Here is a 15,217-nt window from a genome sequence, read left to right as displayed (position 1 = left end):
GGAGAAATCAAAAGTTTTACAGACAAGCAAAAGCTAAGAGATTAGCACCACCAAATCAGCTTTACAGGAAATGTTGAAGGTAGTAAATCAACCATGTAGAAAGCTACTAGGAAGATTAAAAGACAAAAGTAGTAAAATCATATATGTCCTCATAAGCAGTTAAAAGATATACATAACAAAGATGTAAAATATGATGTCAAAAACTGTATTCTTAGGGGGAGGGAAGTAAAAATGCAGGGTTGTTAAAATGAGTTTGAAATTAAGAAAGCAACTTAAAATAATCACACACACACATATAAATTGCTATATATAAACCTCATGGTAACCACAAACCAAAAATCTGTAATAATACACAAAAAAGAGAAAGTAATCCAAATATAAGATAGTCATCAAATCCCAAGGGAAGAGAACAAAATAAAAAGAAAGGAACAAAAACTATAAAACAATCCAAAACAATTAACAAAATGGCAATAAGTATATACCTATCAATAATTACTTTAAATGTAAATGCTCCAATCAAAAGACACAGAGCAGCTGAATGGATATAAAAACAAGACTCATGGGCTTCCCTGGTGGCGCAGTGGTTGAGAATCTGCCTGCCAATGCAGGGGACACGGGTTCAAGCCCTGGTCTGGGAAGATCCCACATGCCACGGAGCAACTGGGCCCGTGAGCCACAATTACTGAGCCTGCGCGTCTGGAGCCTGTGCTCCGCAACAAGAGAGGCCGCGATGGTGAGAGGCCCGCGCACCGCGACGAAGAGTGGTCCCCACTTGCCGCAACTAGAGAAAGCCCTCGCACAGAAACGAAGACTCAACACAGTCATAAATAAATAAATAAATAAATAAATAAAAGACCGTGAATTTCTTAAAAAAAAAACAAGACTCATATATATGCTGCCTACAGGAGACTCACTTTGGACCTAAAGACACACTGAAAGTAAGGTGATGGAAAAAGGTATTCTTTGAAAATGGAAATGAAAAGAAAGCTGGGGTAGCAATACTTATATTAAAACAACAACAACAAACCAGACTTTAAAACAAAGACTGCAACAACAGACAGAGAAGGACATTACATAATGATCAAGTCATCACTCCAAGAAGGAAATATAACAATTGTAAATATATATGCACCCAACATAAGAGCACCTAAATACATAAGCAAAATTAACAGACATAAAAAAAGAAATTGACAGTAACACAATAATAGAAGGGGACTTTAACACTCCTATCAATGAACAGATCATCCAGACAGAAAATCAGTAAGGAAACACTGGCTTAAATGACAAAACAAATGGCCTTAAAAGTTATACATTTGTATAAAACTATATATATATATATATATATCCAACAACATTCCAAACACAAGTAACAGAATACAAATTCTCAAGTGCACATGGAACATTCTCCAGAATAGATCACATGCTAGGCCACAAAACAAGTCTTAGTAAACTTCAGAAAATTGAAATCATATCAGTCATCTTTTCCAACCAAAACACTATGAGACTAGAAATTAACTACAAGAAAAAAGCTGCAAAAAAACAAACACATGGAGGTTAAACAATATGCTACTAAACAACAATGATCCAAAATCTATAGGATGCAGCAAAAGCCACTCCAGGAGATAAGTTTAAGGTGATACAAGCCAAACTCAGGAAACAAGAAAAATCTCAACAACCTCACCTTATACCTAAAGGAACTAGAAAAAGAAAAAATAAAACCCAACGTTAGTAGAAGGAAAGAAATAAACATGATAGCAGAAATAAATGACAGAAACTAAAAAAACAATACAGAAGATCAACGAAACTAAGAGCTGATTCTTTGAAAAGATAAACAGAGCTGATAAACCTTTAGCCAGACTCAGCAAGAAACAAAGAGGGCCCAAATCAACAAAATTAGAAATGAAAAAGGAGAAGTTACAGGCTGCACCAGAGAAACACAAGGAATCATAGAAGAAGAAGAAACGGACAAATTCCTAGAAATGTACACTCCCCTAAGACTGAACCAGAAAGATATAGAAAATATAAACAGACCAATTACCAGTGATGAAATTGAATCAGTAATTTAAAAACTCCCAACAAAAGGAAGCCCAGGACCAGATGGCTTCACAGTTTAATTCCACCGAACATTTAGAGAAGTTAACACTTACCCTTGTCAAACTATTTCAAAAAATTGCAGAGGGAAGAGCACTTCTGAACTCATTCTACAAGGTCAGCATCTTCCTGATACCAAAACTAGACAAAGATATCACACAAAAAAGGAAACTACAGGCCAATATCACTGATGAACATAGATGTAAAAATCTTCAACAAAATATTGGCAAACCAAATTCAACAACACATTAAAAGGTTCATCTACCATGATCAAATGGGATTTTTCCCAGTGATGCAAGGATGATTTTATATATGCAAATCAATCAACGTGATACACCACATTAACAAACTGAAGAATAAGAACCATATGATCATCTCAATAGATGCAGAAAAAGCTTCTGATAAAATCCAACATCCATTTATGTTAAAAACTCTCCACAAAGTGGGTTCAGAGGGAACATACCTCAACACAGTAACGGTCACATATGATAAGCCCAGAGCTAACATTACAGTCAATGGTGAAAAGCTGAAAGTGTTCCCTCTAAGATCAGCAACAAGTCAAGGATGCCCCCTCTCACCACCTGTATTCAACATAGTACTGAAACTCCTAGCTATAGCAATCAGACAAGAAGGAATAAAAGGAATTCAACTTGAAAAAAGAAGAAGTAAAACTTTCACTGTTTTACGGATGACATGATACCATATACAGAAAATCCTAAAGACACCACCAAAAAACTACAAGAGCTCATCAATGAATTTGGTAAAGTTGCAGGATACAAAATTAATATACAGAAATCTGTTGCATTTCTATACACTAATTATCAGAATGGAAAATTAAGAAAAAAATCCCATTTACCATTGCATCAAAAAGAATAAAATACCTAGGAATAAATCTAACAAAAGAGGTAAAAAACCTGGACTTGAAAAACTGTAAGACTCCGATGAAAGAAACTGAAGACAACACAAACAGATGGAAAGATATACCATGTTTATGGATTGGAAGAATTAATATTGTTAAAATGATCATACTACTCAAGGCAATCTACAGAGTCAATGTAATTGCTATTAAAATACCAATGGCATTTTCACAAAACTAGAACAGATAATTCTAAAATCTGTATGGAAACACAAAAGATCCTAAATAGCCAAAGCAATCTTGAGAAAGAACAGAGCTGGAGGTATGCTCTCTGACTTCAGATTTTTCTACAAAGCTACAGTAATCACAACAGTATGGTACTGACATAAAAACAGACATATAGATCAATGGAACAGACTACAGAACCCTGAAATAAACCCCATGCACTAATGGCCAATCAATCTATGACAAATGAGGTAAGAGTATACAATGGAGAAAAAAACAGTCTTTTCAACAAATGGCACCGGGAAAACTGGACAGCTACATGTAAAAGAATGGGATTAGAACATTTCCTCACACCATATACAAAAATAAACTCAAAATAGATTAAAGACCTGAATGTAAGATGAGGAACCATAAAACTCCTAGAAGAAAACATAGGCAGAACACTCTTTGACATAATTCACAGCAATATTCTTTTAGATCTTTCTCCTAGGGCAAAGGAAATGAAAGCAAAAGTAAACCGATGGTACCTAATCAGATTAAAAGCTTTTGCACAGCAAAAAAAAAAAAAAACACTGATAAAATGAAAAGATAACCTACTGAATAGAAGAAAATATGTGCAAATGATATGACTAATATATCTAAAATATATAAACAGCTCATACAACTTAATATCAAAGAAACAAACAACCTATCAAAAATATACAGAAGACCTGAATAGATATTTTTCCAAAGACATACATACAGATGGCCAACAGCCACATGAAAAGATGTTAAATATCCCTAATTATTATAGAAATGTAAATCAACACCACAGTGCGATATCACCTCATACCTGTCAGAGTGGCTGTCATCAAAAGGCCACAATAACAAACGTTAGCAGGGATGTGGAGAAAAGGGAACCCTTGTGCACTGATGGTGGGATTGTAGATTGGTGCAGTCACTATTGAGAACAGTATGGAGGTTCCTCAAAAAAACTAAAAACAGAACTACCATATGACCCAGCAATTCCACTCCTGGGCATATATCCAGAAAAAAATGAAAACACTAATTTGAAAAGATACATGCACCCCAAAGTCCACAGCAGCATTATTTACAGATGCCAAGATATGGAAGCAACCTAAATGTCCATCAACAGACGAATTGATAAAGATGGTGTGGTATTCATATACAATGGAATACTACTCAGCCACAAAAAAGAATGAAATTTTGCCATTTACAACAACATGGATAGACCCAGAGGGTATTATGCTTAGTGAAATAAATCAGACAGAGAAAGACAAATACATATATATGTTAATATGTTATCCCTTATATGTGGAATCTAAAAAAATAAAACAAATGAATAAATATAACAAAACAGAAACAGACTCATAGACAACAAACCAGTGGTTCCCAGTGCGGACAAGGAAGAGGGGGTAAGATAGAGGTAGAGGAGTAAGAGGTACAAGCTACTATGTACTAAATATATAAGCTGCAAGGATATATTGTAGGGACTTCCCTGGTGGTCCAGTGGTTAAGAATCCACCTGCCAATGCAGGGGACATGGGTTGGATCCCTGGTCCAGGAAGATCCCACAGGCCACGGAGCAACTAAGCCTGTGCGCCACAACTACTGAGCCTGTGCTCTAGAGCCCACGAGCTGCAACTACTGAGCCCATGTGCCACAATTACTGAAGCCCACAAGCTCTAGAGCCCAAGCGCTGCAACTACTGAGCCTGCATGCTGCAACTACTGAAGCCCACGTGCCTAGAGTCCATGCTCTGCAGCAAGAGAAGCCACAGCAATGAGAAGCCCGCACACTGCAAGGAAGAACAGCCCCCACTCACCACAACTAGAGAAAGCACCTGCGCAGGTACGAAGACCTAGCGCAGCCATAAATACATACATACATACATACATAAATAAATAATTTTAAAAAAGGATATATTGTAGAGCACAGGAAATATAGCCAATATTTTATAATAACTTTAAATGGAGTATAAGCTGTAAAATTTTTAATCACTGTGCTGTACACCTGAAACTAATATAATATTGTACATCAACTATACCTCAATTTTAAAAATTTAGTATCAAGAAAATTGCTGAGTACAACAGTTACTACTACTACCATTACTGCCTCCCTGCCCCAAATAGATGGCAACAACACCTACTCTTCTTAATGAACCTTCATCATTATGGAGAATACTCTTTAGAATACATCATACTGACAATACTCTTTTCAGCTTTCAGCCACTTTAAAAAAATAATGCTCTAAGATCTGACATCTAATTGAGTTCTTCAAACTAGGATAGTGGTAATGTTTACAAATCTACATAGACTCTTTACAAAATAACCATATAATTTCAGAAATGTCACTTTAATTAGCATGTTTATTAAAAGGCTGTTTTGCTACAAATATTTATTTTGAATCTCTAAGCCAAGTATAATATTCTGTGAAACATCGTTTAGATACATGGAATAAAAAATATAGAAAAGAAGGTTTAGGAAGTAATTTGGACAGTGTAAAGATATGAGATATACACAGAAGAGAATACATGGGAAATAGCACTCACTGAAGTGAAGATTCACAAGTTGTACAAAATGGTTACTATTCTGGGACTCCCGTAAGATCCCTATATGCCAGATCAGTCTTCCTAAGTTCAACTCCCAAATTCACTGTCCAACTCAAAAACTTTGAAAAAATGGAACCACAGTGGATTTGATCCAAGTTTATACAATTTTTCCCCTGAAGGTGCTCTCTAGTTCAGACAGCAAGGAACATCAAGCACTCAAGCAGAAAGCCATAGTCTTGTAAGCACAAGAAGTCTGGAGATGGAATTTAGTATTCCCAGTGAAGCTGGAAATTTAGGAGCAAAAACAGTAAAAAGGAGGAATCCCCAGAACAGAGAACTTTTGACTTGCACATGAATGGACAAGGCCTTAAAACAATAGCTGAGAAGGCTGAGAGAACCCAACAGAGATTTCAGCAACTGTCCACTTGCTACAGTGGAGACTGAGTTTGGAGTTCCACAGAGTTAGAAGGAGTTAGTAAACACCTTGTGCTTTCCATCAAAACCTCAGAAAGGCCATGCCTTTTTATTTTCCCAGATTATGTTCCAGGATTAAGAAGAGGGGTAAAACTGCAACAGACCTACCCTAATAAAGCATAAAATATATCTTCCACAAGTTCAAGGTTTTCTATCAGTAATTTAACTGTCATTAACTATATAAGCATAAGGGATGGAGAATTAATAGATTGTTGATATTTCTTAATATAAATTGGTTTATTAACTGATAATTAATGTTTCAGGGGTTAATTAGCATATTATTAGTATGAAGTCATACATTCACCAAAAGATATGTACAAGAATTTTCATTTTAGTATTATGCATAATAACCCCAAATGAAAACTACCCGATGCCATCAATAGATAGTGCAATGGATGAACCTTGTGTATAGATGAACACATTAAAAGATCATGTGACTTAAAAAATGAGTAATCTTAACATTTCAACCACTGGGTATAGACAAAGTTATTCCTTATAAATTTCTTTAGTCTCTATGAGTGTGTGATTTACAACAACACTCCATATATTACATGAAACATAAAATCTAAAGATACCAGAACACCTGAAAAACCATGCCTATGTATCATTCTGCCAAATAAAATATAATTCTATTTAAACTGCAACATGGCAGATATTTTAAACAAAAATTCTCCCAGGTACATCATCAGGAAAAGATGTTAAGTGTCATACTTTTCTAAAATGAGACATAATTTAAACTGATAACTACCTTCAACTGGAGACTGAACACATATAATGTTCCAGTAGTCTCAGTAAGAGAGATAATATTCTTGAATATCTAGCTATTTTCTCTAGTAGCAGCTTCTTTCATTCAACTAGAGGCAGTCCTGCTCTTTAACATTTGGGCCTTATCCACCATAGAGATTCAGGTCACTGATTTCATTAGTGCCACAGAATTTATGACTACTGTATTCCAATGCCTATAAATTTATTAATCACAAAATCTCAGGAACTTACAAGTTTCCCTCAAAATAGCCAATTTCTAAACTTATCTAATCTCTTCTTATAAATAACAAAAAAATACTTTATAAGTATGTTTTATTTTATAAACAAGTAAAAGTGTCACTAAATTATTAACACTATTCATACAGTGTATCTTAAACTAATATATATAGCTTGGGGACCTTGCTAAGAGTGCTCACAATGTCAGCCATTTTTATCCAATAAATAGTACTCTGAAAAAGACTGTTTTTATGGTTTATTTTGCTGGGCCACACTTATATGAACATTATATATATGTCATATATATGTAATATATACATCTATATCATCAAACATAGTGATATCTACACAAATTATCTCAAAAGGTATTGTCATAAAGCATTCTGGGGACTTCCCTGGTGGCACAGTGGTTAAGAATCTGCCTGCCAATGCAGGGGACACGGGTTCGAGCCCTAGTCCGGGAAGATTGCACATGCCGTGGAGCAACTAAGCCCGTGTGCCACAACTACTGAGCCTGTGCTCTAGAGCCCATGAGCCACAACTACTGAGCCCACGTGCTGCAACTACTGAAGCCCATGCACCTAGAGCCCGTGCTCCACAGCAAGAGAAGCCACCCCAATAAGAAGCATGCGCACCGCAACGAAGAGTAGCCCCCGCTCGCCGCAACTAGAGAAAACCTGCGTGCAGCAACGAGGACCCAACACAGCCAAAAATAAATAAATTTAAAAAAAAAAAAAGCATTCTGTACACAGAAGAGTCTGAAAACTAGTGTACTTAAAAGGAAAATCTACACAGAAAAAGAGAGCTGAAAATAATATTCAAATAAACCAAAGTACTCACGTTGATGCCCAACCCATCAAAGGATTTTCCCATCTCTCTCTGGTATCAAACTCCATCTTCCATTTCTTCGTGTTGTTTACTCCAGACTGCATGTTATTGCGAGCAGGAACAAAGATCCTGACTTTTCTAGTTTTGATATGCTCTTCTGGAACACCAGTTAAAGTAGTAATATCCTACAGAAAAACAAGCAAACGTGTTTCTAACAGCCCACATACACCCTAATGCGTTTTTGTTGCTTTTTGTATCTTGCAATTCTATTCATACTTATTTATAAATTTTTTTAAGCTTCTGACTTAATTCACTACTTTGTTATTTTACCATGTAAACTGCTATTTTGATATTTGGAAAAGATATATTGGGGGAGTGTTAGGGTACAGTGGGGAAGGGTTCATAAAAAAAAATTAGGTCCCTTCTGTACAACAAAGCACTGGTAATTTCTGAAGATTTTGCTGGTAGAAAAGCCCGTATACGATAGACTGTTATTTCATAAGCAAGTAACTAATTACCTGCTAATTAGGTAGCAGAGAAAGAATGTAAAGGGATATTAAAAATATAATATAAAAAGTGACTAAATTTTAAATAGAAAAAAAAATCTATTACCAATGGTTTCTATGTCAAACTGCTTACAACACGGCATTCCCTTCAGAGGAAGGCCTGACCCTGTTTGTAAACAATTAAAATCAATTAACAACTTTAACTAGCATTTTGATTTATCTCCCTTTGGTGAAACCTATTGAAGAGAAAATGCTATCAGATAGATGTCAAATCTATTCTGCAAAGCACAGCCAAAAAATTTGCACAATTTTTGCAGAAACGTGAGATGAAAACAATGGTAACTTTCTTGACTCTTTTTCTATATTTCTATCCAGTAACAAATGCTCAACTGATGAATGCATACAATTTTGATGCCCTAAATTAGATATATTTATCAATTTATAATAGCAATCAGGACGCAAAATAACAAAGTAATTCAGAATTTAAGTCTCCATTTAGTAATGGTAAAATACTTTATCAACGTAAGAACATAGTAGGGTCAACTATATTATTCTTATAAATGAAGCATTTTAAAATCATGGTTCACTTACTAAGGTAAATTTTAACTGGTTAAAAACAACAGGTTTAACCTGGAAATGAGTATAACAAACTTGTGAAAACTAGAAAATATAGCCCATTTTGTCAATTTTAATTTCACTGTAGTATGTCCTCTAATGAAGGCTAACGTTTATTTGTGGTTCCACTCTAATCAGTGCTTTGGACCAAAGAATTAGTGTAAGTACTTAGTTGCAATAGGTACTGGGAAAAAACTAAATGTATTTCTGACTCGACTAGTCTCTCTACCCACAGATTAAAAAACCAATTCTTTAAAGTTATTTTAGCTGGCAACTATACCTCTCCACCTGTACCAATAATTAGGTGTGGTTACTTTGTCACAGCTTGTCTGTTTGGAGAAACTACTGAAATGATCCATACAAATATTTACACAAAAATGTACTTCTAGTATATGCCTACATTTTTAAAAAGTTTCTTTGCTTGTAGGATAAAATAAAAACAAAACAAGTACAATTGGTACATAATTTTTAAAGACATGAATATAAGTTTTAATTAGTAACTTCTAATTGTCAAGTTAAACCTCAAAGAAAAGTAATTTCAGGTATTATTATATTTAATGACTTTCTAAAGCATATTCTTCTACTCAAGAGCTTGAAAGAGACTCAGCTCCTGGGAAATCCTTAATATTTATTTCCCCCTTTGAATTCACTACAGTATTTGTAATCTTTCATATTAACTTATTATTTAATACTATACATCTTCATATCTTCATGTCCTATTTCTTCAGTTATAGTCGAAGCGAAGTATAAACAAACAATATAAGTGTATTACAAAATTACGGGGTGAGGCATCCTTGTCAAACTCCATAGCAACCCCTCCATTCTCAGCTGAGATCATAAAAACTGGAGCTGTAAGTTAGCTATTCTTTTAATTAAGACTTATAGAAAAGGAAATATATTAATCTCCTAATACCAGTTACCTCAGAAAGATGAGATCATAGGAAACAGACTTACTTTTTCTTAATAAATGTCTATATTGTGTGCATATGCCAAAGGAATTTGAAAACCAATAAAGCTTTAATAAAACGGAAAGAGTATCTCTTGATTTGTACTATCAAAGCAGAAAGGGATAGAATGATTTTTTAATGATGGAAAACCTCTTTAAAATCAGTGGCTACAAAATATTGCTAAGCTCCTAGCTGCCAGTGCTTCCATGCCCCCTCAAATTACGGCAATTATTTACTGCTATCTTCCCCCAATAAAGCTGGCATTCGAACAAATGAGTTTCCAAATTTTGAAGCCCAAGTTGTTCTGACATAGAATCCCTGTCTTTGCCTGCAGAAGACACGTAAGGTACTGCAGCCGAGTTGAACCGCTGCCAAAGACAGAATAAAAAGGCTTGGCATCTCTCACATACTTGACACCTAAAGGGCACAGAAGCTCTAAAATTCCTAGTCCCTCTAGGCACACTCTCAGTCTAGACAAACTGATTTCTCACACTTTTTAAATGCATCACAACACTCTATTGTTATCATTTCATCCACACAGCTTCAGCTAGTGACAGAAGAACATGTCCTTTAAGCGACATTTCAATGGGCTAAAGCTCCCATTCCAAGATTCCATTAAAACAATGTAATACTTGAAAAGAACTATGAGGCACTATGTTGAACTTTTTACTTGTGTCTTCAATGCTTTGCTTTCCTCAAAGTTGTCACTCACCTACCTGTGACTCAACTTTTGAAAATAAATAAATAAATAAATAATCTGCAAACTACTTAAACTATATTGAACTAATGATATTCTCTCTAGATTTCTACTTCTCTGTTGCAATATGGATCATCTGTGATTATTTTAAAAACCCATTTACAAAAGATAGAAATGCTCTGAAGATGCCAATGTTGCCTTTTACAGATTTCTCATTTGATTGGTAAAATAGGCAATTTATAAATAATAATTCATAAATTTTCTATGACTACAAAAAAGTTAAATCACATAAGATACGAGAAGCCTTCAAGTTGGCACCTGAAGAACCTCAAGACTCACCAGTTAATAATTATCTATAAATTCTAATAAAACAAGTAACCCTATAGATAATATATACAGACATACTGAATTTTAAAACTTAATTTTAAACAGTTGGGTCAAGCCTGAAACCTATATTTATATTATTAAAGAATGTCATTATCTTAATAAAGTTTTGGAAACACAATCTTATGTACAATATGCTATTTTAAGAAACAGTAACTAATTAGCTCATCATGATTCACAGATTAAAGGGCATTCAAATTTAAAAATCTGCTACTGAAAAGAAGCATATCATAGTTCCAAAGTTCTACTCTTTCAGTACCATCTCTTCCACAATTTAAATTCTAGAAGAGCTGATAGCTGACCTTCCATTTCACAAGTCTAGTTTAGTTAAATGGAAGAGGAATTTTAAAAATCATTAAGAAAGTATATGCCAGTATATGTAAATGAACTTTATTTTTTCAAACACCAATTTCCATTATAAAATATTAGTTTTCCATAAAAAAACTGTATGACTCGGTTATCAACTGTCCCCATTTATCTTGTGTGAATTCAACTTTTTTTTTTTTTTAAACAAAGGAAGCAGGGAACAAGCAATGGGAAGTTGGTGTCAAAATGCAGAAAAACCTCCCAGCAAGCTTCTTGCAACCACCCAGGATTTAGAGTCTTGCTGGCCGCTCTCTTTTCAATACCAGAATTTCACACATTTCAATGACTATTATGACTTCAAAGAATCAAATTTTCATCATTGTCCGTCATCTGCCAGTTGATTTGTATAAAGGAGTTCTTCTGCATGCACTCCAAACAAAAGCCTCCTTACTTTTGTGGCTATATATCAAGTTTAAAAGTTTTGTTTGTGACAGTTGTGTCTTTGGTAAATTAGGGTAACACTGAAGGAGTGCAGCTGCTCTGCAGGAACCTCCTTTTTGGCACCATTTCACTTAAATAAAAACTGAATAATTAGCTTCTGCCTTTATTAAACCACAAAAATGCCACTGGCCTTAGTAATTACTTCCGGTTGCCCCACCCACTTAACCTTAATACTTTACACTTGTCATAAAGAGAAATTAATGAAAAAGGTTTTCACCACTTTGGATGAATTTTTGATAGATCTCTCAGTACACCCAGAACAGCCAAAATTTTTACCAGGCTTTTTGGTAATAAGTTGACTAAATTGCATGTTATTATGGATCAATGTTGAAAAGTTTTAATAGAGTACATATTGGAACATTAAGTACAAATATTGCTCATAGAAACTTGTTCTATTGCAGACTATTAGTTACCAATTATGTGTTTAAATTTATTTTAGGGCTAAAACTGATCTAAATTTGATGATTGTGTTTATATTCTACTTCAACCATGAAAGATGTTAAAAGGAAAACAATCCTGGATCTGTAATAAAAACTTCCTTTCAAGTGCCCTACAGAAACTTAACACAAGAAACTCATTAAGTGGTCTCATAAGTAATGAAGGACATTTTACAAAATAAATTTTACAGTTTGAAAATTAACAAAGAGTTGGCAGATAGCATAACCATATGTATTTACTTACCATGGAAGAACTTTAAACATTTCTAAAAAGTTAGTGGCCACAGCGATTCAAGATACAATCAAAACTGTAAAAATACATTAGAAGTGTGCCAGCAGAACCAATTTTTGTTTGTTAAAGCAACATATTGATGTAGGAGTCTAACCAGGTAATGAAACAAGTGTTGAAATATGATATCCATTATATCTTGCATATTGGGCAAAGTTACCATGAAACCGAAAGTTAAGTTTTAAATGGAATGTTGTTAAGATATTAACAACGGATCAAGCAAATGATGCAGCTAATCATATAAAGAGCAAAAAAACTAAGAATTAGAGACATGTGTCTCAATCTCAAACTATTTTCATTACTCCTAGATCCTTCTGAGCAGGAGAGGGTAGAGCAAAAAGCAAAGGGCTGAGTCAAAACTGGGTTAGAATCGCAACTTATGTTGGGTAAATTAATAGACTTCTCTTAAATCATCATCTATAAGGATCAATTAAACAAAGTAAAATGAGGACTAAATAATGTACGTAAAGTGCTTGGGCAATAAAGAGATGTCCCATGTATATTTAATGTCTACTATGTATTAGACAATGGACACAATGCTCAATAGTGTAGACATGATCTCCATTCTCATGAAAAGTACTATTTGACTTTTCAAAAAGGACAGAGTGAACAAGTAACGGGAGGCTGTTGTTAAGATGAAAAAAACTCCCATCTTCTTTGAAGAATATGAGTTAGTAAATAAAATACAACAAAAGGAACAAGGTACAATTTACCTTTGTTCGTTTCAATTCAAATTGACAGATCCTACTATGCCAAGTTATCTATGCCAGGGACTGAAGAGAATATAAAAATAAGACTTTAATCCTGAATTTTAAAAGTTTATAATCTGTGTACCCATAAGGAGGGGGGGATAACTAAATAATCATTACTGTAAAATACAGTATTAGTTAAGATTCAGATAAATCTTGAAGAACCCAAGCTCCACCGTTTGCAACCTATGCGGTATTGACAAGTTGCTTAAACTCTTGTCAGTTTCCTCCTTTAAAAAAATGCACTACAAGGAATTCCCTGGCAGTCCAGTGTTTAGGACTCCGCGCTTTCACTGCCGAGGGCGCGGGTTCAATCCCTGGTGGAGAAACTAAGACCCCACAAGCCCTGCAGCTTGGCCAAAACAAAACAAAACAAAAAAAAGTACTACAAAACCTACCTCATAGCAGTGTTTGGAAGGATTAAGTCAGGATATGAAGTAAAATGTGATAAATGCCATGGGGGTCAAATAAAAGAAAGATTGCATTTGGTTTTAAAGGTGCAAAAGTATCAGAAAATACTTTTTCTGACTAAAGAGGGAGACAGAAGATGATTCTTTCAGGATACTTATGATTTTAAGAAGATACAGTTAAAACGTTATAAAAAACTTAAAGAAAAATTTAAAAAATATATCCATATGTTTAAAACCCTAGCAACTGCTTTTCTTATGTATATTACCTACCAATAATTATCTATATACATATCCACTGTATATAGTTATAATAATAATAAAGTTATTATTGTTAAGTATCACATCACTTACTTTTTTCTCCATGTAGTTACCCAGTTTTCATATTTCTTGTTTTAATGGCCTCATTGATAATCTATGAAGTTGATATGCCACAATTTCTTAGCCAATTCCTTATTATTGAAAAATCAAATTGTTTTGTTATTATTTCTTTTAAAGTACAGTTTACTGCAATGAAAATCTCAGTAGCCTAATTCTTTAAGGTTAGTCACTGAGGGTAATGCTAACTGGATCAAAGGTTATAATAATTTCCATGGTTCCTGATGTTATCAAATTGCTTTCCAAAGGGGTGATAAATTTTTTATATTGTCAACCACATGTGGGCCAATTTCCATTTATGCTCTAACGGCACAGAGAAACAGGTATATATTAATTGGACTGAATTTATTTATTGTGTATTCTTCCATACAAAACTATAAAGGAGATGAGTCTGATTTTTGACTTGTAGAAACATTATCCTCAAAATTGACCCTAATGATATTACTTTATAGGAGCTGATACCAGTAGAAACAGGTGGGAAAAGGTAACACCTAAAATCTAATTAACTGTTCAAAATATAACTCTGGAACATCATAGAGATGTATAATCTTTTTGTAATGGTGTAAGGATGGTGAATATTTTCATATTCTGAAATACTGTACATAGTTATAGTACATGATTTGACATATGGCATAGCCAAATCAAGTCTACTAAACAACTATTTTAAGACAGAATGCTACAATTTTTTTTTTTTTTTTTTGGCTATGCCACGTGGCTTGTAGGATCTCAGTCCCCAACTAGGGATTGAACCCGCCCACGGCAGTGAAAGCCTGGAATCCTAACCACTAGGCAACCAGGGAACTCCCCTGGAATTCTATAATTTAAAAAAGATTATACAGAAATAAACTTTTCCCCCCAAATCAGGAAAAGTCTTCCATTGGAAGACTTCCTTCATTTTTATAAGGAAACACTTGAAACAATCTTCATTTTCTACTAACTTTGAAACAACTGAAAGTTACTTAAAAAAAAAATGCTTAATAAATAAATGAACAGTC

The 15,217-nt window shown here is 34.3% G+C and overlaps 1 protein-coding gene across 3 annotated transcripts in view; it reads right to left on the bottom strand.

Annotated features, from left to right (window-relative positions):
• Window positions 1-15,217, bottom strand: part of NDUFS4 (NADH:ubiquinone oxidoreductase subunit S4) — a 123,983-nt gene that overhangs the window by 29,615 nt on the left and 79,151 nt on the right. For all 3 annotated transcript variants that reach the window (XM_036848367.1, XM_036848370.1, XM_036848368.1), the window contains exon 3: window positions 8,019-8,191. In XM_036848367.1, the coding sequence (XP_036704262.1) occupies window positions 8,019-8,191 (173 nt within the window). The remainder of the gene's footprint in view (window positions 1-8,018; window positions 8,192-15,217) is intronic.

The sequence above is a fragment of the Balaenoptera musculus genome, chromosome 3 (assembly GCF_009873245.2).
Source record: "Balaenoptera musculus isolate JJ_BM4_2016_0621 chromosome 3, mBalMus1.pri.v3, whole genome shotgun sequence".
NCBI classification, from domain to species: domain Eukaryota; kingdom Metazoa; phylum Chordata; class Mammalia; order Artiodactyla; family Balaenopteridae; genus Balaenoptera; species Balaenoptera musculus.
Note: the sequence above shows the minus strand (reverse complement) of the source record. Positions and strands in the feature narration are given on the sequence as shown.